This window comes from Carassius carassius, chromosome 13 (assembly GCF_963082965.1).
Source record: "Carassius carassius chromosome 13, fCarCar2.1, whole genome shotgun sequence".
NCBI lineage: Eukaryota > Metazoa > Chordata > Actinopteri > Cypriniformes > Cyprinidae > Carassius > Carassius carassius.
In genome coordinates, this window is record NC_081767.1 from 5,669,395 (window position 1) to 5,696,959 (window position 27,565).

A 27,565-nucleotide genomic window follows, 5' to 3' on the forward strand; every position below is an offset into this window, starting at 1 on the left:
TAATAAATTTAAAAACATTTATTTTAAATTGTAATAATATATCACAATATTACATTTTTTTTCTGTATTTTTGATCGAATAAATGCAGGCTTGATGAGCAGAAGAAACTTCTTTCAAAAACATTAAAAATAGTAATGTTTCCAAACTTTTGGTCTGTAGTGTGTGTGTGTATATATATATATATATATATATATATATATATATATATATATATATATATATATATATATATATTACTAATTTTGTTTACTTTTTTATTTTGTAATAACAATAATATGTAATCACAGTATTTTGACAAAATTCTTCAGCCCTAAATACAGAATTTACTAAAAAAACGCAGTCACAATTTTTATCAGAAAAATCATCGTTTAATGCTTTTACCAATTCGTGCATCCCTGCTAGTTTTTAGAATATGGAAAATAGGGTTGATTTCATTTTATCATTTGCATAAACACTGGTTTGTGTGTGTGTATGTCTGTGAATGTCTCTTGTGCAACTGGTGTCAGGGCGTCCTGTTCAGACCTGTATATATGACATGTACCACATGCCTCTCCCACACAGTCTACATGACAGATCTGTAGTGACAGCATGCATGGTAACTCCCTCAGCACACACACACACACACACACACACACAAGCTCTGCAGGTTATGGACAAAGGCAGGTGGCTGCTGGGATTGTGTGTAGTTATTCTTACATTTGCATGAGAGAAACCCAATCCTTCGCACATTTCAGTCTTGGCAAATGTGCTCAGGTGTGTGTATGTGTACATGCGTGGATCGGGATCTATAGTAACTCTTGGAATGTGGTCAGTTGGTTTCTATTTGTAAATATGTCTTCAAGAACCCTGGAGGTGGTTTGATGAATGCATTTTTTTTGTTTTGTTTCCTGTTTTTTATGTTAGGGCTGCATTCATCAAAATCCTGAAAACATGGTTTAGTGTGATTTATCAAATTGCAAAGAGTGCAGTTTAAATAAATATGTGATGCTTGTTTCATAGTGAGCGTGATTTCACCAAGTACAACATGTTCCTGGATCAAAATCCTTGTTGATCCCGGAACAACATTCCAATCAACCAATCAGAATTGAGATATAACGTTTCAGGATATATCTGTTTTAGGTAGAGCTGAAACAACGAATCGTTTTTATCAATTAAAATCGATTATTAAAATAGTTCTCAACTAATTTAGTCATCGATTCGTTGCTAAATAACTTTTATTTGCCATAAGCGGCTCATTTAGTGCATATTTCAAATCTGCGGTGACCAAAGTGTGGCAGTAATGAGCCACCGGAGGTTTTACTAAGCCAGTACAGCAGGAGAAGTAGCGAATAGCCAATAGCTGGCTTCGTTTTATGTCATGTGCTTCCCGAACAGCGGCTCTGCAGTATTCAGCGTGATGTGGGAGTACTTTACTTTGAGCCTTCAAAAAAGAAGAGTAACCTGTAAACTCTGCACTACTGAACTGTTTAAGGGGACGTTCACATATCGCGTCTTTTGCGCGCTCAAGTTCGTTATTTCCAACACCGCACCGCATCGAGTTAAAAACATTTCAACTTTTCAGAATGCCGCAAGCGCACCGCGGGTCATGTGACAAGAACTAACCAATCAGCTTCATCCTTTCCCGTAACAACGTTAAAAGCTCAGTCAAGATGAAGGAACAGCTGATCATAGCTGTATATGGATTTCCATTTTGAAATAAATTTAGTAGCAGAGCTACTGCAAGCGATTTTTGAGCTGCAAATCCATTTATCCTTTGCTGAAATTTCCGCGTCTTCAAGGAGAGAGCACAACATGGTTGCTTAGCAAAGGCAGACGCCTCAGGGGCGCTTCTGCCCGAGCGCTTTGGAAAGAAGGAGAAAGCGGTGCGCCTAGCGTTTTCCACGCGTTTTTAGGCGCGATTTGTGAACTGCCCCTAAGACTTTCATTTGTGCAGATTCTCCAGTACAATGTTGTTTTCAAATGTTTAGTCGTAAAAGCTGATAACATTGCTTTTTAACAGTTAACATTTAAAGCTTTACAAACATGTTCTGTGATCAGTTTGACGTTTACCAGTTCAAAATTCAGTCGTGCAGCCTAATTATGACTGAATGAGAGGGGTAAATGTTTAAAGATATTTGAAATGCACTTTTTTTCTAAGTATTCACTGCTCTTTTTCACACAGTAGGTTTTTTGTGTGTGTCCAATTTTTTTCCTGGACAACCTTCTGATGGATTTTACTTTAAATTGTGAGTTCCATTCAGGTTTCATGCCATTGGCACTTTTTTCGAAGGGTTGTTTACAATTTCACAGCAAAAGCTATAAAGCTGTTTCCCAGTAAATAATAAAATACAATGCACTGCAATTTTATTGTTTTATCCTTATTCTTCGTGAAAATATGTTCTGAAAGATTCCTTAATAAGCTTTTGTTCGGGATGTTAAACTACTTTAGGAGCTCTAAGGACTGCCATGGTGAAAACATTATTTGAAATCTACTTGTGAAATTTGCTAGAGTATGGGTCAGTGTTCTGATTGCAGAAGAGTTCGACAAAGGATTACTAACACAATAAAACAACTCCAGGTATATTTTTGATTAGGATATGACAGTGCAAAATGGTTAAAATCTCTTAAAAATCTATGCTGAAGGATAAAGACCATTTATTAATAATTTACTTGGGGAAAAAATGGAAAAAACAAAAATATAAGTACATAAACCGATTAATCGATTAATCGTAAAAATAATCGAAAGATTAATCGATTATCAAAATAATCGTTAGTTGCAGCCCTAGTCTTAGGCTTACAATCAGGGTTAGGTGCTTCTACACTCTTGTTAGTCAGCTATTATTTCACACTGATTTTAGGAATAAATTATGGGTAGGGTTAGGTTTAGGGGTAGAATTTAGGTTAATTCTATATTTTTGGACATTAATGTTGATCCAGGATCATCTAAAGATGTTGATCCAGGAACATGTCTTACTTGGCAAAATCACCGCGACCGTGTTTCATAGTGAAGTGTGGTACTGTTCATTTATGCGTGAGCAGCTTATGCTCGACTACATCATCTCAGAGCTATCCAGCACTCCATCTCTTCATCTGCTCGGAGTTTGTGTTACTTTAATGTACATGTGGGAAGCAAGCGGCAACCTCCCGCTCTCTCTCGTGCAGCCACCAAGGAAGTGACTAAAACTGCAATTCATGGACCGGCCGCTAGAGGCTTGTGGCTGTGGCTTCAGCAACCAGCCATCATCTTTTTGCCCATTTTCGATGATCCTGGAGTGACGCGCGGTGATGCGCTGCCAAGATGGCGACAGCCCGCTCCGCCCACTTTGAGCTTCAAAAAATGCTCTTCAGAAAGCTACAGGTGACGTCACGGACACTACGTCCATGTGTTTATACAGTCTATAGTAGGAACGCAACATGCACCCATACTTGTAGTGAGAAACACTTGTCAACAAGGGAAGCTGAAAGGGTTACCTGCAAGTTTGATGGTTAAATAATAATAAAAGAAAGACAGACAGACAATGTAAAATAATGTAAAATAAATTAATATTTCATATTATTATTATTATTATTATTATTATTGTTATTATATTTTTATTAGTAATAATAATATTAGTAATATTTTTCAGTAATTATTATTACCGAATGAAATATAAAAATTACAGATTGTTAGTATTTATAAATAATAATAATAATAATAATAATAACTATTATTATGGATTATTATTTTGTAGTCTTATCACACTTTTTTTTTAAAGGGGAGGATTACTGTTTTTTTCTAATTGTGTTTATGAGGTGCAGTCTAACATGTGTTCACGCTTTTGTTTTTTTTGTTTTTTTTTCACACAATTTACCTTTATTTCACACCTATTTTTCCCTTTTTTGACAAACGCCTCAATTTATTTCCTGTTATTATGAAGCCCCTCCCTCAGAAATATGCAATAAGCTGAGATTGATAGCCACTTTCTTGTTTTTAACCAACAATGTGTAACTGCATGTGAAAATTAATACTACAAGATCTACAATAGTTAAGCAGTTTATTTAATCTCAAGTCTCAATGAAATACTGACATTTCCTCTTTCAGTGATCTTGGCAGCTTACTAGGTTTTAAAACAGCCCACTCTTGCTGAAGTAGCTCATTCTCTCAACTCCGTAGCCCAATCGGATGATACACTGCACTGAACTTTTTTTAATGCACAGAAACATTTTGGAAATATTCTAAACTGTTTTCGTACACATTAATAATGTTGTATTTAATTCCAAGGGAAAGGATTCACCAGTATATGTGTATTATAATTTTTTTGGTGTATTATTTTTTATTTTTTGTGGTTGAGGGAACACGTGGGGAAAAGTCCCATTCAACACTGTATCACTGAAAGAAATCTTGGCTCACAAACTTTTACGGTGTCAACAAACGATATTGCGATACAATGTTGTTTCTACAAACAAAAATGAACAGCGTAACAACTAGACACAGAGCTAACTTCTGAAAAAGTACTTGAGGCTGGAAATAAAATGCATCCCCCGGACAGCAGTTATTAGACGCGTGACCGATAATACTGTTTGTTAGTTTGCTTATTATGCCGTTAAAAACAATAAGATAAACACAAACTGTCCATATAATCTAAAACGTTGCAGAATGCTGGAGGAGAATGAACTTACTGGGGTTTGACAGAGACGTGACAGTATGTGGAAACTTGTGCGCGATAACAAATTCAACTCTTCACACGATTTTGTATATCATGAGACTCATGAGACTCATGATATACAAGATTGCGTGACATGAGTGCATGCTATAAAACGTACTGTAAATAACCAACAAATATATCACTCCGCCGGTGGCACTAACTTCAGCTGCAAACACTGCACTGGGAACAACGCCGCTGTTTCGAGCCCGGTTTACACCGCCTTTCTCCACAGGGCTGCTTCGGATGATATTACACTTTATAGCGTGTTGTACACACACCAGGGATGGAAATTAACTTTTTTGTCCACCGGCCGGGTGAAACAGTATGTGATTTTTAGTTATCCTCCACGGTGGCCGGTAGGTGAAGCGAATTTACCCGCCACAACACAAAATCACCCGCAATTGGCTGGTGGCGGGTGCTAATTTCCATCCCTGCTGTAAATGTTAAATGGGTTTATGCTAAAGGATAGTTTAGTCAAATCAGAGTCCATCAGCACATACAGTAGATGGCATCAGAGCCCATCGAGATTTGTAGGAAATATGCAAATGTGTAAATATTAATAGTAGACTCAAAAATATGTAAATACCTCTTATTCATTTGCAAACATTGATATGTTTATGAGTGTTACTAGTTACTAGAAGAAGAGGGAGTGGGAAATGAAAAAGAGAGAGAGTGAAAATAAGAACTGTTTGATGAAAAATGAGACAGTCTGGATATTATTATTATTGAAGGTGGGGAGTTTTATGGTTTTTGCTCACTGTGGGTGGAGCAAATTAAACCAGAAACTTACTTCTGGGCATCAGTAAGTCCAAAAATAATTTACAACCCCATTTTTAAAGGTACAGTTAAACCTCTTCAAAAGTCTTTCTCTCTTTCAAAGGTTGTACATTTTCTCTAGTCATTATGATAAAATGGCTCATTATTTTATGTTTTTATAATGAACGAATAATTAAATATCTGTGGTGTGTGTTACAGATCGGTGTGTGTGCAGTGAGGAGACATCGGAATGCACTTGTTTGTTGGACCTTCATCCCAGTGAGGTGCGTAAATCCTCAGCAAAACCATAGCATCCTGAGATTGTGTCTGCACTAAACATGTAGAAGATCATTTACATTTTAATACAATTATTTCTCGAATCTTTGAGCTCCTGATGTGGTTTCATCTGCTTTACAAAGGCTGGCTGTAGTGCCGAAAGGACCTTCCGATCAGTGACACTGTTAATATCTAGCTTCTACACAATTTAGCATGGCTTAGAGGGCTAGGGTAACTGTCAACAGTTTGTCTACAAACAGTTAGTTAATTGTGACAATTAAATTAAGTAAAAACTAATATAGTACAATATTTGCATTGACCCATGTATACAGGATGTTTAGGCATACTGTTTTATAAAACAAAAAAGTAAGAAAGTCTGTAATCTGTAAGAAATTCTGTCTATAGGCAAATATTCAAGGTTTATAAATATATATACTGATTTACATTTACAGTATTTATTAAGAATTATAACTTTATATATTTAAGGTTTACAATTATACGGTCAGAATTATAACTATGTATTCACAATTTACATTTATTTATTCAGACTTACAACAATATGTTTAGATTTACGTCTATCTATCTATCTGTATATATATATATATATCTATATATAGATATATATACATATATACACACACACACACAACTATATTCAGATATGTATCTAAATATTCCTATTTACTTGTATATATCCAGATTTACTTCTATATATTCCAAAATTTGCATTCATATATTAAGATTTATAGCTATATATTTAGACTAACAATTATTTTATATATATATATATATATAATATATATATATAATTGTTAGTCTAAATATATATATATATATACATATAAATTGTTATTTCTAAATATTTCTAAATTTCTAAATATATATATATATATATATATTTCAGCCTGAAGTCTGAAATGAACAGAATTGTTGAGAGCTTGTTTAGCAAATCATACACTTTCCTTGGATGTTATAGGTTGAGGGTTTGACCAAAGTAAGTAAACAGTGTATAATAAAAGCATGAATGACTTTTTCCAAATATACCAAAGAAAGGGATGACTTTATTTTCATTAGGTGCCTAAGTTGTGCAAAACAAGACTGCACCACTTTAGTCACCTTAACATCAGAGGACAGTTTTGAGTTAAAAACTACACCTAAGTTGCGAGCCTCTTTTCGAACATTATTAGATAAGGCACCCAGACTTGAGGAGAGATTATTAATACTAGCACTACTGGGGACGCATAATTATAAGCACTTCAAGTCATGCAGAAACATTTTCGACATCCAGTTTTGATTTCGATTAAGCATGACATAATATGGGATGTATCAATAATACCAGTCTTAACCAGGACATACAATTGTGTATTTTTTGCATAGCAGTGGAACCTAATGTCATAACATAACTGCCACGACTGAGGTGCCCTTGAACCCCCAACTGCTCCACGGGCACTCCGGGTGTGTGTTCACTGCTGTGTGTGTGTGTGTGTGTGTTCACTACTGTGTGTGTGCACTTTGGATGGGTTAAATGCAGAGCACAAATTCTGAGTATGGGTCACCAAACTTGGCTGTATGTCACTTCACTTCACAGAAACTGTGTGTTATGTCTCCTTCAATAATAACTACTTCCCAGTCCTACTGTGTGCATTTAATATAAGATGAAGTGGGTAAAATTGACTATGTATGTAAAAAAACAAGACAAACTCTTAACCTTCTTTCATATCTCTGTTTCATTCTCTTTTCAGCTGTCTGTTTGCAGTCTCACTGACAGACAGACACAACATACTGTTGCAAAACCAACCCCGTCAGTATCCTCTCCATCATCAGCCAATCAAATGCACTCTGAAAATAAACTATCCAATCATGGCAAGCAAGTGACAAGCGGGGCCCAATCACAGCTCCCCAATGTAAACCAAGCGCTGCAGCAAGGACCTGCTGGCAACCAGGGGTCAAAGGGCAGTGGGTCTGGGAACCATGGAGTCAAATCCAACCAGATTTCTCCTAGCAACCCTGGACTGAAGAGTCTCAACCAATCAGGTGGTGGAGTTGGTGGGATAATGAAGACTAAGGCAAAGAGGGAAAGGAGTGTCTCCATGGACACGGGAGACCAAAGAGAGTCACTCACCCCTAGTTTGGAGCCAGATGCCAAAGGTAGGCGTAATGCTGCTCTCATCCCTAGACCGAATGTCCACGGCCTGCCCACGACTGTCTGATGCTTTATACTGTACACAACATAGCACAAGCTTTCTCCATAAAACTGGAAGACTTTCTCGATGTACCGTATATAAGCAGTAGGATTTTCTTTTTTTTTAGGAAAGAAGATTAAGAGAGAAAATAGAAGTATTAGCGCAAATTTACTGCCATTTGTGTAAATATGTGAAAATGTTGTGTATAAAATCAACTGTACTCTTGCCTGATTATAAGCATTTTAAAATGTAATTAGTTATTAAATAGCAGTTTTTTGCTAAGTACAGTACTAGTACTAGTTGATCAAAAATACAGTGAAAACAGTAAGTCCTGTGTAGTAGTAGTCCTGTGTTGACAGCCGTATTTTCAGCATACTTATTAATTTTGTTTTATTTTATTTAAATTACTTAATGGGTCCTAAAATAAAATAATGGTATTAATTGGCTTAAAGAAGAAATATTAGTTTGTTTCAAAAACGAAAAAATCTAACCCCACATTTTGTAATCCTAGTGTATCATGGTTTCCACAACATATTAAGCAGTACAATACTGATAATAATAAATATTGAGCAACAAATCTGCATATTAGAATGATTTCTGAAGGATCATGTGACACTGAAGACTGGAGTAATGATGCAAAAAAGCTCAGCTTTACATGACATGAATAAATTACATTTTAAAATATTTTCATTTAGAAAACAGCTATTTTAAATTGTAATAATATTTTACATTATTGCTGTTTTGCTGTATTTTTTTATTAAATAAATGCAGCTTTGGTGAGCTAAAGAGACTTAAAAAAAACAAATAATAATACTACTTTTTGCAGACTTTAGGTTAAGGTTTAGGTTTATGTTAGAGTACAGTTTGTATTTTTGGTTACTGTCCCCACTTTAGCTTGCTCACAATATTCAATTTGTTGATATTGTTATCTGATATTAGTTTGTGAGATTCTGATATTGATTCTGATATTAACACTATTAATTTGTTTTAAAGTAAATATGATCAAAATAATATTTTATAATTAGTTTGGGCTTTAATAGTTTAATTTTGTAAAGAAAATCATTCCAATATTATGCTTATTATTTTACACACCTTCCTGTTTTAGAAAGGGGGTCATGCTTCATGCTTGTGCTTGGGATGAGGAATTGCTTGTTTAGAATCTTTTCCTGTCTAAGTGGCGAAAATATGCAATAAAGGGGACCAGATTTTATATCAATAATTAAAAGGAAGGCTATAGGAGACTAACACACACACACACACACACTAAGTGGGAATAGAAAAGAATCACCCCTTTAAAATAACTACATTTTGTTGCTTTGCAGCCTGAAATGAAGATGGACACAGTTTTTGTTTTATCCAGCTGTATTTACTCAGTGCAACTTATAACATCCAAGTGAAAGATATAACATTAACATGTCTGAGAGAAAAAAACAATGTTTGGATATGTCTCTACTAACTTTGCACAACTAGACTTTGCAATATTTGCCCACTCTTCTTTGCAGAACTTCTCAAGTTCAGTTAAATTTGATGGTGAGTGTTTGTGGACTGCAGTCTTCAAGTCATTCCACAGATTTTAATGGGGTTTAAGTCTGAACTCTGACTGGGCAATGCAAGGACATTCACCTTCATCTCCTTAAACCACTGTGTGTCCAGTTTTGCTGTGTGCTGTTTTGCTGGAAGGTAAACCTTCTTCCTATTGACAACTTTCTGGCAGAGGGCAGCAGATTTTCCTCGAGAATTTGACAGTATTTTGCCCCATATATATTTTTCCTTCTATCCTGACAAGTTCTCCAGTCCCTGCTGCAGAGAAACACCACATAACAGGATATTACCACCTCCACGCTTTACTGGAGGAATGCTGTTATGCTGGAATGCTATTTGGATGGTGAGCTGTATTGGATATCTGGCAGACATATCATCTGGTGTTGAGGCCAGATAATTTAAGTTAACTCTCATCTGCCTCAGAATCTTCAAGGTGTGTTTTGGCAAAGATCAGTCGTGACTGCATGTGGCCTTTCTTGAGGAGTGGGTTTTTTTCTTGTAACCCTCCCATTCAAGCCACATTTGTGGAGAAGTTACGATATTGTTGTCACATGCACACAGTGACCCCTCTTCATCATAAATTCCTGCAACTGCTTCAGAGTTGCCGTAGGCCTCTTGGTCGCCTCTCTGATCAGTTTCCTCCTGCCTCTTTCATCCAGTTTGGAGTGACTTCCTGATCCTCGGAGGGACTGTGTTATACCAAATACCTTCCACTTCTTAATAATAGATTTCACTGTGCCTCTAGGCATTATTAAAGCCTTTTGAATATTTTTTTTTTGTATCCATCTCCTGACTTGTGCCTGTCCACAACTTTATCCCAGAGATCTTTTGATAGGTGCCCATAGTTTGTTTGCTTCAGTTGCACTACAAAGGACTGAAAGGCTCCAAGAAAGCTCTTTTCATGCTGAGCTGATCAAAATGACCACAGCTGATCACAGTTGAAAGTCAAATGGTTTGTGTGCTACTGAGAAGGTGAGTTTTACCAAGTAATTTTTAGGAGTGGGGGGGGGGTCCTTTTTCCAACTCAGTGATAGATATATATATATATAATAGATAATATATATATATTAGGGGTGTAACGGTTCACAAAATTCACGGTTCGGTTCGATACAATACACTGGTGTCACGGCTCGGTTCGATACGGTTCGGTTCGTTTTAGATACAGCAAAAAGGAAAAATTGGCAGATAAATTTCCTTGATTTTTAAAAAATGTTTTATTTATTAAAACTAACAAAGTATGTTTTTTTTTTTTTTACATTGAACAATGATGGAGATATTCATTACCCATCTTCTATGGTGTTTTCTTAGCAGCATACTGTATAAAACAAAAACAGCTCCTTATTAAAAAAAACAATGAAAATGTTATATTAGTTATGAACAAATACAAAGATGTAACTTTTTATATGGAACTCTATAACTCTTTATTGAGTGTGTTTTTACTCAATTGGTTCTCTATAGGGCTTATGTTTTTTGGAACAAAGCAGGAATTACGGTCTGTCTGAAATGGGCTCGTGAAGGAATATTGTAACGGGGCTCAATTACATTAAGCATGTTCTTAAAACCTACGTTTTCCACTACAGAGTAAGGCGCTCGCTCACTCAGTATGCGCTGAAGGCTCATTGCAAAATGGCTAATGCGTTTAACAGACCAGAAATAGAAGATCCTCCAATAACCAACAGGTCTGGTGTTTGGGTGCACTTTGGATTCCCTGTAAGCTATAATGGTGATGATAAAATGAATGGTAAATAGTAAGGTCTCATATCCGCGGCTATAACGTAAATGTAGCCTACCAATCGCCGTGGTGATGTCTTTTGCCCTGTTTGAATCCGTTGGAAATATCTGTCTAAATGCTGCGGGGATAGTTTTGTTGCATGTATGTTTCTCCTTTTTTCCGTCTTTTCCCAGATACTGACACACTAAGGTGATGTCGGCGTAAATGAGTTGACATGTTTCAAGTAATCCCGCTGGTGTTTTTTTTTTTTTTTTGTATTCCCGCTGGTGTAGCCTACCCTAGATGCGACATATCGTTGTTTTTTTTATCCACCACTCTCTTGCCATCACCATTATAGCTTACAGGGAATCCAAAGTGCACCCAAAAACCAGACCTGTTGGTTATTGGAGGATCTTCTATTTCTGGTCTGTTAAACGCATTGGCCATTTTGCAACGCGCCTTCAGCGTGTATTACTGAGTGAGCGCGTGCCTGACTGAGTAGCCTAACATAAACATATAAGTTGGTGTTTTTTTCTTCTTCGGGGGTGTCAGGGGCGTTGCCTGTTACGTCGTTTGGGTTATTGGGCTACCTTGTTGAACGCATATTATTATATTTCACAATTTTTTTTTATTTTACAAATATAATTAATTAGTCCAACGAACCTTTCGGTCCATAATGCATACCGCGTACCGAACCGAAAGCCTCATACCGAACGGTTCAATACAAATACGCGTATCGTTACACCCCTAATATATATATATATATATTTATATGTTGGGGTTATATCTATCACTTGGATGTTATAAGTTGCACTTATAACATAACATGAGTAAATACAGCAACCAAATGTGATTTATTTTAAAGTGGGGTGATTTAGTTTTTCTATACCCACTGTATGATACTCAATAGGTAGTGGACATCCAAACTCAACACTACACACATTAATTTTTTACTCATGTATATGCATCACTATATCTCTTGATCAACAATCAAAAAAGGCCACATTTCTGGAATTCCCCTTTTAACTGGAAACACAGTAAAGATGAAACCGCCTGTTTTCATCAACCCCAAAATGCCCTGACCTTTCTGAGCACGTGTGTGTGTGAGCATGCTTATATGTGTGTATCATGTCAGATGTTATGCTCCTGCAACAGCACCAAATGCTCAAGTGCTTGTGTTTTCCTGTTGGTTGTCCTGTTGTGTCACTCACTAATGGAGTGGTGGGTTGAGAGAGACTCTGCGCACAGACAGGAAGTAGAATAGTGCGAGGTGGAGAGACTGAGGGAGACACACACATGCACAAACATTATGTGGTTTGGTAATGCTGACAAAAACATGTCCATTATTTACAAGAATGTAATTGGTCTGGAAGTTTAAATTTTGGATTTATTTTTTAGGGGCCAAGCACCGAAGTTGCGAGGCACCTATTGTTTTTGTTGGCGTTCTTATTATTAGGGGCCAAGCACCGAAGGTGCGTATAGACCTATTGTATTTGTTCCCGTTCTTATTAGGGGCCAAGCACCGGAGGTGCGTAGGCACCTATTGTATCCGTTAGGATTCTTATTATTATTCTGCTTCTTCTTCCGCCGCAAGTCTATGGCAGCCCATAGAACCGCTTGCGGGAAAGTTGTGCAATTTGGCACACTGTTAGAGGACAATATCAACATTAACCACAGCATGTTTAGAGACTCTGACTCCAACTCTCTAGCGCCACCACTTGTCCAAAGATTAAAAGTTTCTATGCTAATAACTTTTGAACCGTAAGCCACAAAAGTACAATTATTTTCCCTCTGAATCCTTGGCTTATGCCAAGTCGAATGAACACCAAAATTTTTTTGCTATATTTTATTGTTCATAAAACATACTTTTTCGAACTCGTCCTAGACGGTTAGTCCGATTTTCACGAAAATTGGCTCAGATCATCTTCAAACCATGCTGGCAAAAAGTTATGGAATTCAGGTTGATGCATCCAACCGTTCTCAAATGACACGTGAACAAATTTGACGGAAAGCACGCAAGAATGCATGTGAGGCTATATCTCGGCAACGGTTTGAAACCAAACTTGGTGTGTGTTATAATAACCATGACCTGAGACTACCTGCAGTGTTTCGACGCAGCGCCACCTAGTGGTCAGGAGATTTGAAAAATTCATATTTTGGCTTATAACTTCTGAATGCTTTGGCCAAAAATCAACGCATCAACGGATTGTTACGAAACGTGGTATGGGTCATCAGCACAATGTCCGGAAGGAGCGTGAGAAGTTTCGAAACAGCGCCACCTAGTGGTGAATTTCTTTTTTTATTTAAATGCTTATAACTTTGGGTGTGGTCGACTTATTTTCACGAGACTCATCAAATTAGACTTCTGAAACCTTATAGAGTCCTACGATACCAAACATGCTAGGTTTCGCCTTACGCTTTGTGTAGCGTTGTGATTTAGCGCTTAAAAACAATTTGGCTATATCTTCGAAACCGCTTGACCGATCGAGACGAAACCACCGTCAGAAGTTCGGAAACATAGGTCGATAGCCATTTAATAATGCCCAAAAGCGAAAATATTGATAGTAAAGGGTAGTAATATTCAATCAAAGTCATGTGTCAGTCATTTTTTACGTGTTTTTTCATATAAATGTCTATAACTCTGAAGTGCATAGAGATATGTTCACCAAAATTGACACACATATGTATGGGCTCACTCTGAGGACACATACAAAAAATGGTGGGACTGAGTCTCTTGGTGGCGCTATAATAGAACAAAACATGAAATTGCCATTGACTTCAATACAGTTTTCTGAAATAAAATGATATACTATACAAATGCATTGGTGTAACATTACGAAACTCAGAATGTGCCAACAACACCATCCCCTGAAGGTACTCAAAATATTTCGAAACAGTTATAGTTATAAAAAGTTATAAAAAAATGTCAAAAAAGGCTAATAACTTTTGAATAAATCTGACTATTGAAATGTCGCTGGTCTTATTAGATTCCTTGGGTCAAGCCGATAACATAGATACCAAGTTTTCCTTATTTGGCCGAACTTCCTGTCCGCCATCTTGATTTTCAGTTAAAACCTACTTTTTCGAACTCCTCATCAACTGTTGGTCCGATTTTCACCAAAATGTATTCAAATCATCTTCAGACTGTGCTCACAAAAAGTTATGGATTTCGTGTCAATAGACGCAACCGTTTTCGTACAGCTCCACTATGAACTTTAAGCACTGTGTCAAAATGACTAAGGCTATATATATTCAAAGCTTTGACATTCTGACACCAAACTTTGTATGTGCAATAGTCACCTCACACTGACCATTCCACACTAATTTAGTAACAGCGCCACCTATTGGTCACACGTGATAAGCCAATAAATCCTATTACTAGTTGTTGTGTTTATTGTTTTAAATTAAAATCATAAAGGAATCACAAAAATACTTATACATACTAATGTATATATATATACACACACACACACACACACACACACACACACACACACACACACACACACACACACACACACAGTTTTGGATTTTGTTTTCCCTTAATAATAAAAGCCTTCATTTAAAAACTGCATATTGTGTTCACTTGTGTTATCTAATATTTAAATTTGTTTGATGATCTGAAACATTAAAGTGTGACAGACATGCAAAACAAATAAGAAATCAGGAAGGGGGCCAACACTTTGTCACACCCCTGTATATATAAATGTAATAATTTAAATTGTTAAAAATGGCTCTTACAATGTTCCAAAATAAATGATGCCAGGAGGATCATGAAAGGAATCATTCACCTAAACGAAAATGCTGTCATCATTTAAGCCCTGTTCACACCACCAATGACTTTTTTTTTCGCTGCATGTCAGTGGTTGCGGTACTGATCAGAAGCTAGTCTACGTTTCTTGTTCTGGTTGCCCTAGTAACAGTTATGAATGCCACTACCAATAAGATGTTATTCAGTGTCAGTCAGTCCATGTTAACCAGGTTTTATGCCTCTAAAAATTTATATTCAGGAAGGAAAATTTTAGATCTAAAATGCAGCAGTGCATAATGTGTCATATCAATGTCAAGACATGCGAGCTCTTTGAACCTGTGGCCGTCAGTCTACATCGATCGTGCGGTAGAATGTGTGAAAGTGAACGGGTCTTCATTGGCCCTGTTGCGATAGTGAGAACTAGAGGTGTTGAGAATGTGGTGGTTAGAATATCTACGCAAAATATAACTTCTCATTCTGTCTTTTTGATTTGGCTTGAACTATGACCGGAACTTGTTGCTGACAGGTCTCGTGAGATTCAGCCAAACTGCTTCTGTCCAATATAAAAAGCAATAACCACTCTTCTCTTCCTGGATTGCAGAGGCGTGTTTTTCTTTTCACCGTGTGTGTGCCATTTCTTTTTGTTGGGTTCATTTTGCAGTTCTTATTTTATTTCCATTTGCCCGGTGCTTTGTGTATGCGATGTGTGTATTAGAAAGAGAGATCAGGGGAAATAATGGGGCAGTAGTGTGATTTTGAGAAACTGAGTCATCTGGGCTTCCTGTAATAGCACTGAAGCTCTTTTGTGTCTGCATACACACTCTCACTCTTTCACACAAACACTCACACCTGTTTGGCTTTATAAATGCATGGAAGGTAGAAAGTGGGGCTATTATAGTTTTGAAAATAGAATTGATCTTTTTTTTTATATATACATGAGTGTATGGAAAAGTTTTTTTTTTTTGTTTTTTTTACTTTTAAAATATTATTATTATTAAAAAATAATAATAATTTTCACTTCTGAGAGATGCTGCTGCAAAGAATCAGTGGATAAAATTCACAGCAGTACAATCCCAATATTTTTGTGTGTGTTCTTGTTATTTTACTGATGACTGCTTATCTAAACTCGGGGAGTTCAATGTGGGATTCACAAAACTCTTGCTCTTGAAAGATGGCTCAGTAGTTTATCTGGAGCAGCTGAGCTATGGCAATAAGCATACGGTTTCTTACACATGCTGAACAGGGTAGACCAGTTACAACAGTTGAGACCATCTGACCAATCAGAGCAGAGTGGACTCACAGGATGGAGGGATTTAGAGAGACTGAATCTTAGAACTGCTTCGAAAGAATCATTTGAAAATCATTGGAATATGAAGTGATATCAGATGCATATTAAAAAAAAAAAAAAAAAAAACTAAAGCGTTTTTTTAATGGGGCACTTTAATTCAACTTTCCATTAATTAAAGAAAAAAAGTAATGGCATTAAATGCTGCATGCATTGCAAAAAATGAATACCTCTGTATTTTTTTTTTTTTTTCGTTTTCTAGTACAAATATCTAAGCTTCCTTAAGGCAAGATACTTTTACTTGAGATGCAATATGAAGATATGCTCTTGTTTTCTGAGATATTTGTCTAAGTGGAAAAAAAAGTTAAACGAGAACAAATATCTGCCAGTAGGGTCATAAAACAAAGAAAGAAAAAAAAATTATTTCCCCTTTGAAAAGGTCATTTTCTAACCCCATTGGCAGATTAATTTAGTTTTAAAACCCTTTAAAATTAACTATTATTAATTGTTGGAGTACACTAATACATATCATGTTAAGCTATAAAACGAAGTAAAAATAAAGCATAAAATAGAAAACTTGTCTGTCTGAAAACTGAAAATCTCTCTCCCTCTCTCTCTATATAATCATAGTAGTACTGATCAACTATTAAATATTTGTATATCATATTTAAATATTTTATTTTTAATATGATTTTACTTATTATTATTGGAGTATACTCATGATATATTTTATCATGTTAATCAATGAATACGAAGGAAAAATGCATTTTTGTGATGTTTTGTAATGACCTTTGTTAGTTTTTTTTTTATAATAATTTTTTATTAATAAAATATATTATTATGAATGATATTCAATAATCATAACAATGTAAATATTACAAATGATGATTAAAATATGTAAATTATCTATTATATATATATATATATATATACTTTTTTATTATTATTATATATATTTTTTTTTAATCAAGTAATGATTAACAACTGTCAAGTCATGTAATTTATTTGTTAAGATATGAGGGAATGTCTGATTCTACTTTTAGTTCAGTTATAATTTTGGTTAATAATAATAACCTTGGTTTTTAAGAGTGGAGAGGATCAGAAGTGATCACTGTCCAGCTCTTTATCATATTCTCTGTAAATATTGTTCATCCGGTAGAAAAGTAAACAGAAAGACATTCGAATGAAATGCAAGTCATTCACTTCAGACATCTGGACTGCCACACCTGGAAAGGGCCAATGATTGAAGAGAAAGTAGACCAGAGAGAGAGCTGACACACTCATTTACGTAAACTGATGTCTGCTGGGAACAAAAGAGGATGCAGAAAAGGTCAGCTCTTTATCTCTGCCCGCCGCCAACACGGACACCACAACCTAACACTGTGCTCTCTCTCCCTTGTTTACTCCCTCACTGTGTCTGGTATTCAAGGTTAGGGGATGTTTCAAGGCTTTGGAGGCCTTGTGTCCTCTCATGCCTCTTAAATGCCAAAACATTTCTGGAGTACTCTGTAGTATGTGAGAATACTACTCATTTTAAATGTGTTTTCTGAGGCAGTTTGTGGGCGTTTGCTTATATCAGTGTGGACAGAAACCATGTTGTCTTACATAAATATGATTCTAAATATGTTTACATTGTTGTGTTTTGGTTTATTTCCCAATGATGTCCAGTAGAGGGCGTGATGCGCAGCAAACGCCGGTGTGTGCTGGAGAGAAAACAGCCGTACAGTGGAGATGAATGGTGCTCAGGAGCCGAAACTGAGGAAGAGGATGAGAAACCCCTTTCTGCAACGCACCGTGAGTTCACACACACACACACACACACACACGTTTGTTTTTGTGAAAAATGGGGACATGGGTTATGTCCTCATAAGTCACCCTCTCCTTGTAATACCTGTGTCATACCCATGTCATTATACAGAGTTGAGTCCTGATATGTCTCAAAGCAAACACACACACACACTAAGTTCAGCCTGCCAGTCGGAACCTGTTCTTATAAACCTTAATGAATGCTTCTTCCTGGACATCTGGTTGATGTTGTTGTCGTAAAAAAAAAAAAAAAAAAAAAAAAACAGTGCTGTTCATCCAGTGTAAAAAAAAACCTAAATGTTGCAATTCAGCTCACATTCATATATATATATACATATATATACATATATACATATATATACATATAACAAGATAGGACTGAATCACAATAATGAAAACAGTTTTGTGTATGTAACACAAAAATTAACAGACTAGCACAGTTACGATATATAGTTTTTTTTTTATTATTATTATTATTTTTTTTTTAACACTATACTTTGTGTTATATTACACTGGCATTATACAGAAAACTGGATAATGCTTCAGAATGCGTGTGTCTGATACAGCAGCTGAGGGAGGGACGGCAAATTTGACATCTTTTTCTCCTCTGACCTATAATACATTTTTTAATAACACTTTATTTTAAGGAACAATTCTCACTATTAACTAACATGCATATTACTAGCATATTGGCTGTTTATTAGTACTTCTCAAGCACATATTAATGCCTTATTCTGCATGACCATAATTAGATCCCGTACCTAAACTTAATTATTTATTAACTATTAATGAGCAGCAAATTAGGAGGCAAAAGTCATAGTTAATTGTTGGTTAATATAGTGAGAATTGGACATTTAAAATAAAGATTTTTTTCCTTCTTTTTTCTTTTGCTGTTGGAACAAATGGAAACACAGAAATTGTATCTGTTGTAGTTTCTATTCTCTACCGTAAAAGATTACTTAACTATGACAACCCTGTAAATGTGAAGAGTCTATTATGAATACATGTGTATATAAAAAAGTAAGAATATGTTTAAATATTAATTTCCTGATAATTACATTTGTCAGACAAAATAAAGAGTAAATGCACTACTAGATAAAAAAGCCATCAAAACTTTGTTGTCTTGAAAATCCTGACCAGAATTTTTTCAGAAGTTTGAATGTAATGTTGACGGATGGATGGATGGATGGATTATGTTACAATTTATGTATCCACAAATGGAAAATGCAATTGAAAAAACAATTAGAAATTCATTTTGAAAGTAATCCAGAATATTCTTCCATAAATCCTATCAGCTAGAAAACATATAGCAATCTGATTCAGAGCAGTCTGAATGTCTGACCTGAGTTTGTTGCATATAGCCTGAAAGCTCTAAGAGAATTACAGTCAGAAATGTTACTCTTAGAACAATAATAATTTTAAGTTTAAATAGAATAACTGTATGTTAGCCAACAAAACTACTTTTATAAATGCACATCATTAAGATTTTGGCCAACTGTCAGATGTTAAAACAATCATTTGTCTTCCACTGTGAACCCTTACACTCATACTCTCCTAGACTGCTTTAGTGTAATCTTCAAAGCTTTACATTCTCTCTCTCTCTGTGTGTGTGTGTGTGTGTGTGTGTGTGTGTGTGTGTTTGTGTCTGCATGTATGATTGTGCATCTGTCGGTTGCTGACCATAATCCTGGAGTGTGTATGCGCCCTGCTATTCTGTACCAGAGAAAAGTTGAGAGAGCCATTTGAAGACTTGTTTGCATAGCAAACAAAAAAACGATAGGAATACAAACAGCCCTAGTAACGGTTATGAACTGTTCTGCTGTTTCCTAGTCATTCCATATTAATATCAGTTTTTATGCCACTTCAATAAAATTATATGTATAAAATGCAGCAGTGTATAATGTATCATATCAAAGATGCAGAAATCAACACATGCTGATTTTATCTATACTGACAGCATTTAAATTTCATTGGTTCTCGTGTGTATCATCAGTATAGTAGGTTTGAATGTCAAAGTGTATGAAACTACCAATGCAATAAAATAAAGATAATTATGGTGCAATTGTAAAACTTATTTTTAACAAATTATAATTTTGATAATTCACCCAAACAGCTTCTCAACACAGAAAAGGCATACTGTATGAAGACTTATTCGCATAGGAAACAAAAACTGAGATGTGACTTAAATGGATAGTTCAACCAAAAAAATAAGTCATCATTTAAAGACCCTCATGTCTGTTCAAACCCTGTATGACTTTCTTTCATGGAGCACAAAAGGAGAAGTTTATCTGATCGACAGCCTTTGTCAAAATTAACTTTCATTGTACAATATAAAAAAGGATGGAATGAAAATGAATGGTAACCCAGCCTGCTAATGTAATGGCTAAATCCCCTTTTTGTGTGAATTTTCATTTTTGGGTGAAATATTCCTTTAAAACTATAGCTCATGACTGACACAATTGGCAAAAGTTATTAATAAAACAGCAGAAAACGTAGGGCAACATAGCCGTATTGTGCTTTTATTTACATATTTTTCTATACTGGTGAGTTCACTATTACTAAACTAGTATGGGTTTAGTATGGTTCCCAAGGTATTCATCAACTACATTCATCAACTACAGCTTATAGTGCTACATATATATATGAAAAGCAATTGAAATATTATAAATGTGAAAGTATATTGTTGCCATTTGACTGTGAACTTGCCATTTAATAGTATAAGAGATGCCATTGAGCCTTAAAAGTCTTCCTCATCTGTGTATAGACACGTGACTGAAGGTGTGTCGTGAAACATTACCTGCACAAGCACAACACAACACCCCTGACAAACTCTGTATTGTGTTTTAAGGAAAATGTCCCACTCTGTAACCTTGGCCTTGCCCGAGTCATATCAAAATTTTAAAGGCATTAAGATGAATCAAAGTTTTCTGTTCACAAATATACAACCAGATTTACATTCATTTTGTGTGACATTCACGAGACAGAACAAGGCCTGTTTATTTTTTCTATTTTGTACAAATCTTCAGTGTTTCATATCTGCCCACATAAATTCATGACATAAATGCTAAGCCAACTAATGTTCATAATGGAACTGAAGCTCTGGGAAGTTTTCTGTGGGATTTAGCTCCTCCTTGTGGTTTTCTGGAAGATTTTTTGGTACCGTAGTAAATAAACATTTAGGTTTTTGGATTGACATTTTTATTTTGTCTATAAAACACTTACATATGACATCATGTGAAAAACCTATAAATACTGTATGTAACTAAAAAAATTATTTTTCAACTAAATATTTTATCACTCATTCACTTTTTTTGTCTTATCTTCTCAGGTGAGCATGTGATGTGTCCTAGTCAAGGCCACCCTGGTTCATCCACAGGCCATGTTAGTGATCCAGGAGGTCCAGCATTAGGTTCTGGCCATGGACCTGGTATTCGCACAGATCTGCATCCTCGGCCCCCTCAGCAAATAGTGTATGTCTTCACCACCAGCCTAGCCAACAGGTCAGTATGATTTTTTTTTTTTTTACTGAAGTAGTTTCAGTGCTTGAAAGACCGTTTTGAACAAATGGGATATTTACCATACATTGCCATGTCTAAGCCGGAAATTTCCATTAAAGCCACAACAAAGGAGATGATTTATATGCACGTATTATCTTAGCAGCCAATTTTTCACTACACTCTTAACAGATATAGGAGTGTTCTTTTACAAGTCATTGTCCCATGACTGAATAGAAAACTATGAAAATCACAGGAAACTGTTTTTTTCATAACTTCTTTGTTAAGTAGATTTAACAACACTTTTTTTATTTTCTGCAGTGCTGCAGAAGCAGTGATGCATGGCCACACAGACTCCATCCTTTTGTATCACCAGCAGAATGTCCCTCATACCAAACTGGAACAGGTCTGTCTATATGTTAGACACATGGTGTTACCTGCGCGCCTTCATATTTTTGTTATATTAAGTTAGAAAATTAAATGGGTTTGTAATCATGAGCCATGTGTGTATGATCTTAAAATACTAAACTAGAGTGGAATAATTGCAGATGCTTGGTGGCATGAGGCACCGTATTTGTTTAAATTGCTATTTAAATCACAATGCTCATCTTTGTTCCTGTTTCTGTTTTGATGAGAAACAGAAGTATTTTGTGTATTTTGTGATGTACTGAACTGAGATTAATAATGGCATTAACAACACCCCTTTCTTTCTCTATTACCATTTTTATCTGTCTGAGCAGTCTTCTGTCATTGGAAAACTCTCCAACCTGACAGAGCAGATCAGCTCTAGTCACAGTCCGCCCATTGGCACACCCAAATCCCAAAGCGGTACACCCCGGCCAGCTTCTGTTGGTGGAGCAGTGGGAGGACATCTTCCAGGCACCAGTACTCCTTCTTCCACAGGCCATCCAGATGGTGAGCCAGCCCAAACCCACCGAGGAGGAGGAATGTCAAACAGCAACAGCCGCTCTGCAGTTCATTCACTGGGCCAAGGAAATTCGGGCCAACTGTCTGTGGGAGTTTCAGGACCAGAAGGAGTGGACATGCCAGGTACGATTCCCCACCATGGTGCAGGAGTGTCTCCATCGTCTAGTCCCTCTGCATTATCTGCACACCATCAGAGTGAAAAGGGCCAACATGGAGGGCCAGGAAACACACATGGCCTCTCTAAGGAGCAGCTGGAACATCGTGAACGCTCTTTACAGACTCTTCGAGACATTGAGAGGTTGCTTCTTCGTAGTGGAGCCGGTGCAGACCATGAGGAACCAAGAGGTCCTAATGGCAATCCTAATGGCACTAATATCAACAACAATAATAGTAATGATGGAGTCAGAGGTTTGGAAGATGGTGAAAATGGTATGGGGAATACTGCTAATTGCCATAGCAACAATGCCGCTATGCCTGGTATGCCCCCTGTTGGTGGAATGAAAAAGTATGAGGAGCCGTTACAGTCTATCATCTCACAGACACAGAATCTTGGTGGGCCTGGTTTGGATGACTCACTGATGGGCCCACACCATGGTATGCCACCACATTCCCACCACCTCTCCTCACCCTCAGGGTTAGACATGGGGCCACTTCTGGGACCCGAAGGTGTAACACCAGAGCAACTAGCTTGGAGGAAGCTACAAGAAGAGTACTACCAGGAGAAAAGGCGGCAACATGAGATGAACCCCCACCAGCATACCCAGCATTTCCGCATGATGCCTGAGATGGGCATGCCTGGGGGGCCTCCAATGCTGATGAGAGGACCCCCACCACCATATCATAGTAAACCTGGTGATCAACAGTGGGGACCAGGGCCAATAGTAGGGGGTGGAATGGGAGGAAATTCACGAATGAAGGACATGCATCAGGAAAGTCTTCGAGGGCCAAGATTTCTTGGACAGATGCGAGGTCCTTCAGGGGGTGGGGGTTACCCAGAAAGTCCTGGAGGAGTTTTAGGTATGGAGGGGTTGGGGCCTCAAAAACCTCCAAGGCCAGGCATGGGTTGGTTAGATGATATGCCTCCAAACATGGGTGGTGGAGGCCAATTTCATGAGTGCTATCCTCCAGGGGGACATGGGGGACCTCCCCAGCCCTTTCAGGGTGATTTGGATCGCCCCATAACACGAGAAGAGATGTTCCGCAGACTCCATAGATTGGACTTGCAGCAAATGTCCAGACAGCAGCAGCAGGCAGGGCTTGGAGGTCCTAGAATGACGGATAACACTGGGGGACCTGGCTTCCCCAATCCTGGAATGGGAGGAGGCCTGCCCTCCCGTGGTGATCCAATGGACTTTCCTGGTTCTCGGACTATAATGGGCTCTCCTATTGGTGGAGTAGGCAGTGATGGTGGCCCCACAATGAGAGACATAGTTGACTCTTCTTTAGGGGGTAACCTGGATATGGTCATGAATATGAATCCACAGGGACAGCAGTTGTTGGCTCAGAAGCTGAGGGGGGGTCCTGGAATTGGCAGACAACTTGGGGAGATGTTGAACCCTGATGACGTCTCCCGCATTAGGGCTTTACAAAATGGCCGGGGAGGTGCTAACAAAGGAATGATCCCTTGTCCAGATGGACCTCTTCAGTTCCCCAACCAGAGCTTTCCTAGTAGTCAAGGTGATGGCTCATATATGCATCAGCCAGGTCCTGATATATTTGGACCAGACCAGCCAGGTCCTCCCCACATGAGCAACACCTCAAGACTTAGTCACATTCCCATCAACAGTGGCTCAAGGGGTACTGAACTTGGTGCCCGACATGTTTCCGACCTGCCCATTGGTGTTAACCCAATGGGTTCCCCAGCTATACCCCCATCTCACCAGCTCAAATCGCCCTCACTTAGTCAGGAGCCATCACCCCTCATGCCTTCACCTTCTGCAGTAGGCCTGAAATCCCCCAGCCAACTACCACAGAGTGGTCCAACTCACCCTCCTCTGCCAGCAGCGTCTGGGGCTGGAACACCCTCTTCAACCTCTATCAAGTCCCCCCAGGTAATTGGCCCTTCTCTTGGTCTTCACTCACCATCTGGCTCCCCTGGACACCTTAAATCTCCAGCTATGCCTGTTGCTTCACCTGGCTGGAATGCTTCACCCAAGACTACTATGCCTAGCCCTGGAAGGCCTCCTAGTGTCAAGGTCGCAGGCAATGGAGGGAGCAGCTCCACTGATACAGGTAAAGGTACAAGTACTGATACTGGTATTCATTGAAATATGAAAAACTTTTCAGATTTTTGTGGCTTTGTGTATATTTAAGCTTTAACATGAATCACATGTTTTTTATTTGTAATTTTTTTGTTTATATTAGGTATGTCCCTGCCACCTAGGAGTTCCAACTCAACGCCCATTAGTCAGCCTTCCAACTCTATCAATCCTAGCATGTCTTTCACATCCTCATCAGATGCCCTTCCCTCCCAGAATCCTTTATCCCTAATAATGTCTCAGATGTCAAAGTATGCCATGCCTAGCTCCACTCCACTTTACCATGATGCCATCAAGACAATCGCCACGTCAGATGATGAGATGCTACCCGATAGACCCCTCCTTCCTGGAATCAACATGTCAGGTACAGATTTTACAGTACATTTTATCACCTGTTTTAGAATCCAGAACTAACACTGTATCATGAAAGTGATAATATAAGAAAAAAAATCTCCAGATCATTGTTTGATTCCCTGTTATATTTGACCTCTACAGTTGTTTTGTTTGTTTAAAAGAGAAGTTTCATTAAAATCATTACTTGTAACCTTTTTTCAGTAGGCAACATGGTAATGGGACCTAACAGTGGTCCACAAAGTCCAATGGGATTGGTTCTTCAAGGAGGCCCACAGCTATCCCACGATCCTTCTGGACCTATGCTCCCATCCCCTAACCCTATGGGAATGCCAGGAATGACCTCAGCAATAATGGGAGGTGGAGGGGGACCTCCAGATGGAATAGGGCCCTGTAATGTTTCCCCAATGCATCTCCAAAACCAGATGGGAGGATTCCCTCGCATGCAGGGACCTCTTCACTCCCCTATTGGTGGAATGGGGCAGCAGTACCCCCAGCGCCCTGAAGAGGTCTTACCACCCCAACAGATGCACCTTCTTAGCAAAGGCATGTCTCACCAGCGGCCTGCTCATCAACCAGACTCTTTTCCATCCATGCCCATGGGTGATGGTCCAGACCTGAGTGAGGTCATCAGGCCTACACATACAGGCATTCCTGAGTTCGATCTTTCACGTATCATTCCTGCAGACAAGCCCAGTAGCACCCTGCAGTACTTCCCTAAAAGTGAAACCATGTCCCAGCCACAGCAAAATCCTCACCAGAGCCAGCTGCCTCCACAGGCTTCTTCTGCTCAACTGCTCAAACAGCTCTCCTCATCTGGATCTTCCCATAGCAACATCCCCTCCTCCAACCCCCATATTGCTAACCTACAGAACATGATGGCTGAGCAACAGCTACCCCTACACCCTTCACATTCACATTGTGGGATGCGTCCTGGTATGGGCATGCCTCAGATCGGCTCCAGGGGCATGGGATCAGGAGGTGGGATGGGGCCCATATGCCATCCAGGGCACATGATGGGCAGGACAGGCATGTCTCCACAACAACAGCTCCAGCAACAGCATCACCATCAGCAGCAGGCCATGATGGCCAATAACCTCTTACAACACCCATCCCACCCTCCTCGTGGCATGCTGTCTCCACAGCAGCACCCTCATAATCTTATAGCCCAGCAGAATCTAATGATGATGCAGGCTAAGCAGCGAGGAATGGCTCTCCCTGGGGAGCACTTTGGCCAGCAGGGCGCCCTTATGTCCCCTCAGGGGCCTATGATGGGACCTCCACATTCACAGTCGGGCATGATGGGTCCCCAGAGTCTTAGACAAAGGAGCATGTCACTGGACAGCCCATTGGGCTATGGGCCTGGAAGTATGGCCAACATGCCCTTTTAATCTGGCTTCTCTGTAAAACTGTAAAAACTTTGTTGCTTAATGGCTATTTCTCATTTGGACATGTTTTTATTGCCACTGACTACATTTGGCAATCACTTGCTAAAAACATTGGTTTTAATAATAATTTCTTGATGCTGAAGTTCCCTTTGGGTGAAAATAAAACTATTGAGGATTTATCATTACAGTTAAATAACAAAATCTGAAGCCATTTTTTAAGATACTTGTAAAATATGTACATTTCAGATCAATGTGTTTGATTGCAAAGGCTAAAGGAAAAAAGTCTCTGGGTTTCAATGTTATAATTACACTCTGGCTACCAAACTGTTGTGGAAGGTAATATATAAATATCTATATATAAATATAATATATAATTTAATAAAAAAAAAAAATATATATATATATATATGTATATATATGTGTGTGTGTATATATATATATATATATATATATATATATAGTTGCTGTAAATAAGATGCAAATTGTGCTTGTTTGCAACTGTTCTGTATACTGTGTTTTATTAGAAATCTAATAACAAATATGAAGAAAAAAATTTGTTCACATTGTGTTGACCTTGTTTGATGGGGAGGGGACATTTTGGCTCATGATCACATTAAAGGGGTGGTTGATTGCGATTTCACTTTTTTAATGTTAGTTAAGTCCCTTTCACACTGTCATTCCGGAAAATACACGGGTAATGTGTCCCGGCAATTGTTTCCTGGTCACTAGATTTTGCCAATTCACACTGCCAGTGAATACCTGGAATATGTGCATGCGTTCACACACAACCCGTAAAGGTCCTGTAATGACATGTGACATCAGGATTTGACGTGTGATGTATGAGTTGAAAATGCTAGGCACGTTAACTTTAACTTAAGCTGGTGAACGATCTCCGCTTCAGCGCGGATAGTGAGGAGCTAACTGATCTCTGCTTTATTACAGTTTGCACACTTTTTTTTTCAAACTTTGATCTGCCTTCAAAAGACCCGGTTGAAGGGTCACACGATAATTTGTGTCATCACTACGTCACACCCTTTATGGCATTAGTTGTGCTGTTTTAGAGAAGAGTTACAAAATTAAGGGTGCACGTAAAAATCTCTTCATATATTTTTTTTTTACATTTTTATGCATTTAGCAGACACTTCTGTCCAAAGCGACTTACAGTGCATTCAG

The 27,565-nt window shown here is 37.9% G+C and overlaps 1 protein-coding gene across 3 annotated transcripts in view; it reads left to right on the top strand.

Moving 5' to 3' along the window:
• The window catches only part of LOC132155892 (B-cell CLL/lymphoma 9-like protein), a 54,454-nt gene extending 27,427 nt beyond the window's left edge, over nt 1–27,027 (top strand). The window contains exons 2-10 of one of the 3 annotated variants that reach the window (XM_059564650.1): nt 5,640–5,704; nt 7,439–7,844; nt 17,837–17,962; nt 21,303–21,474; nt 21,790–21,874; nt 22,209–24,627; nt 24,760–25,017; nt 25,209–26,815; nt 26,854–27,027. In XM_059564650.1, coding sequence (XP_059420633.1) covers nt 7,529–7,844; nt 17,837–17,962; nt 21,303–21,474; nt 21,790–21,874; nt 22,209–24,627; nt 24,760–25,017; nt 25,209–26,395 — 4,563 coding nt within the window. In that variant the 5' untranslated portion in view covers nt 5,640–5,704; nt 7,439–7,528 and the 3' untranslated portion in view covers nt 26,396–26,815; nt 26,854–27,027. The remainder of the gene's footprint in view (nt 1–5,639; nt 5,705–7,438; nt 7,845–17,836; nt 17,963–21,302; nt 21,475–21,789; nt 21,875–22,208; nt 24,628–24,759; nt 25,018–25,208; nt 26,816–26,853) is intronic. The other 2 variants (XM_059564651.1, XM_059564652.1) reach the window with 2 other exon arrangements.
• Nucleotides 27,028–27,565: the final 538 nt, after the last annotated feature.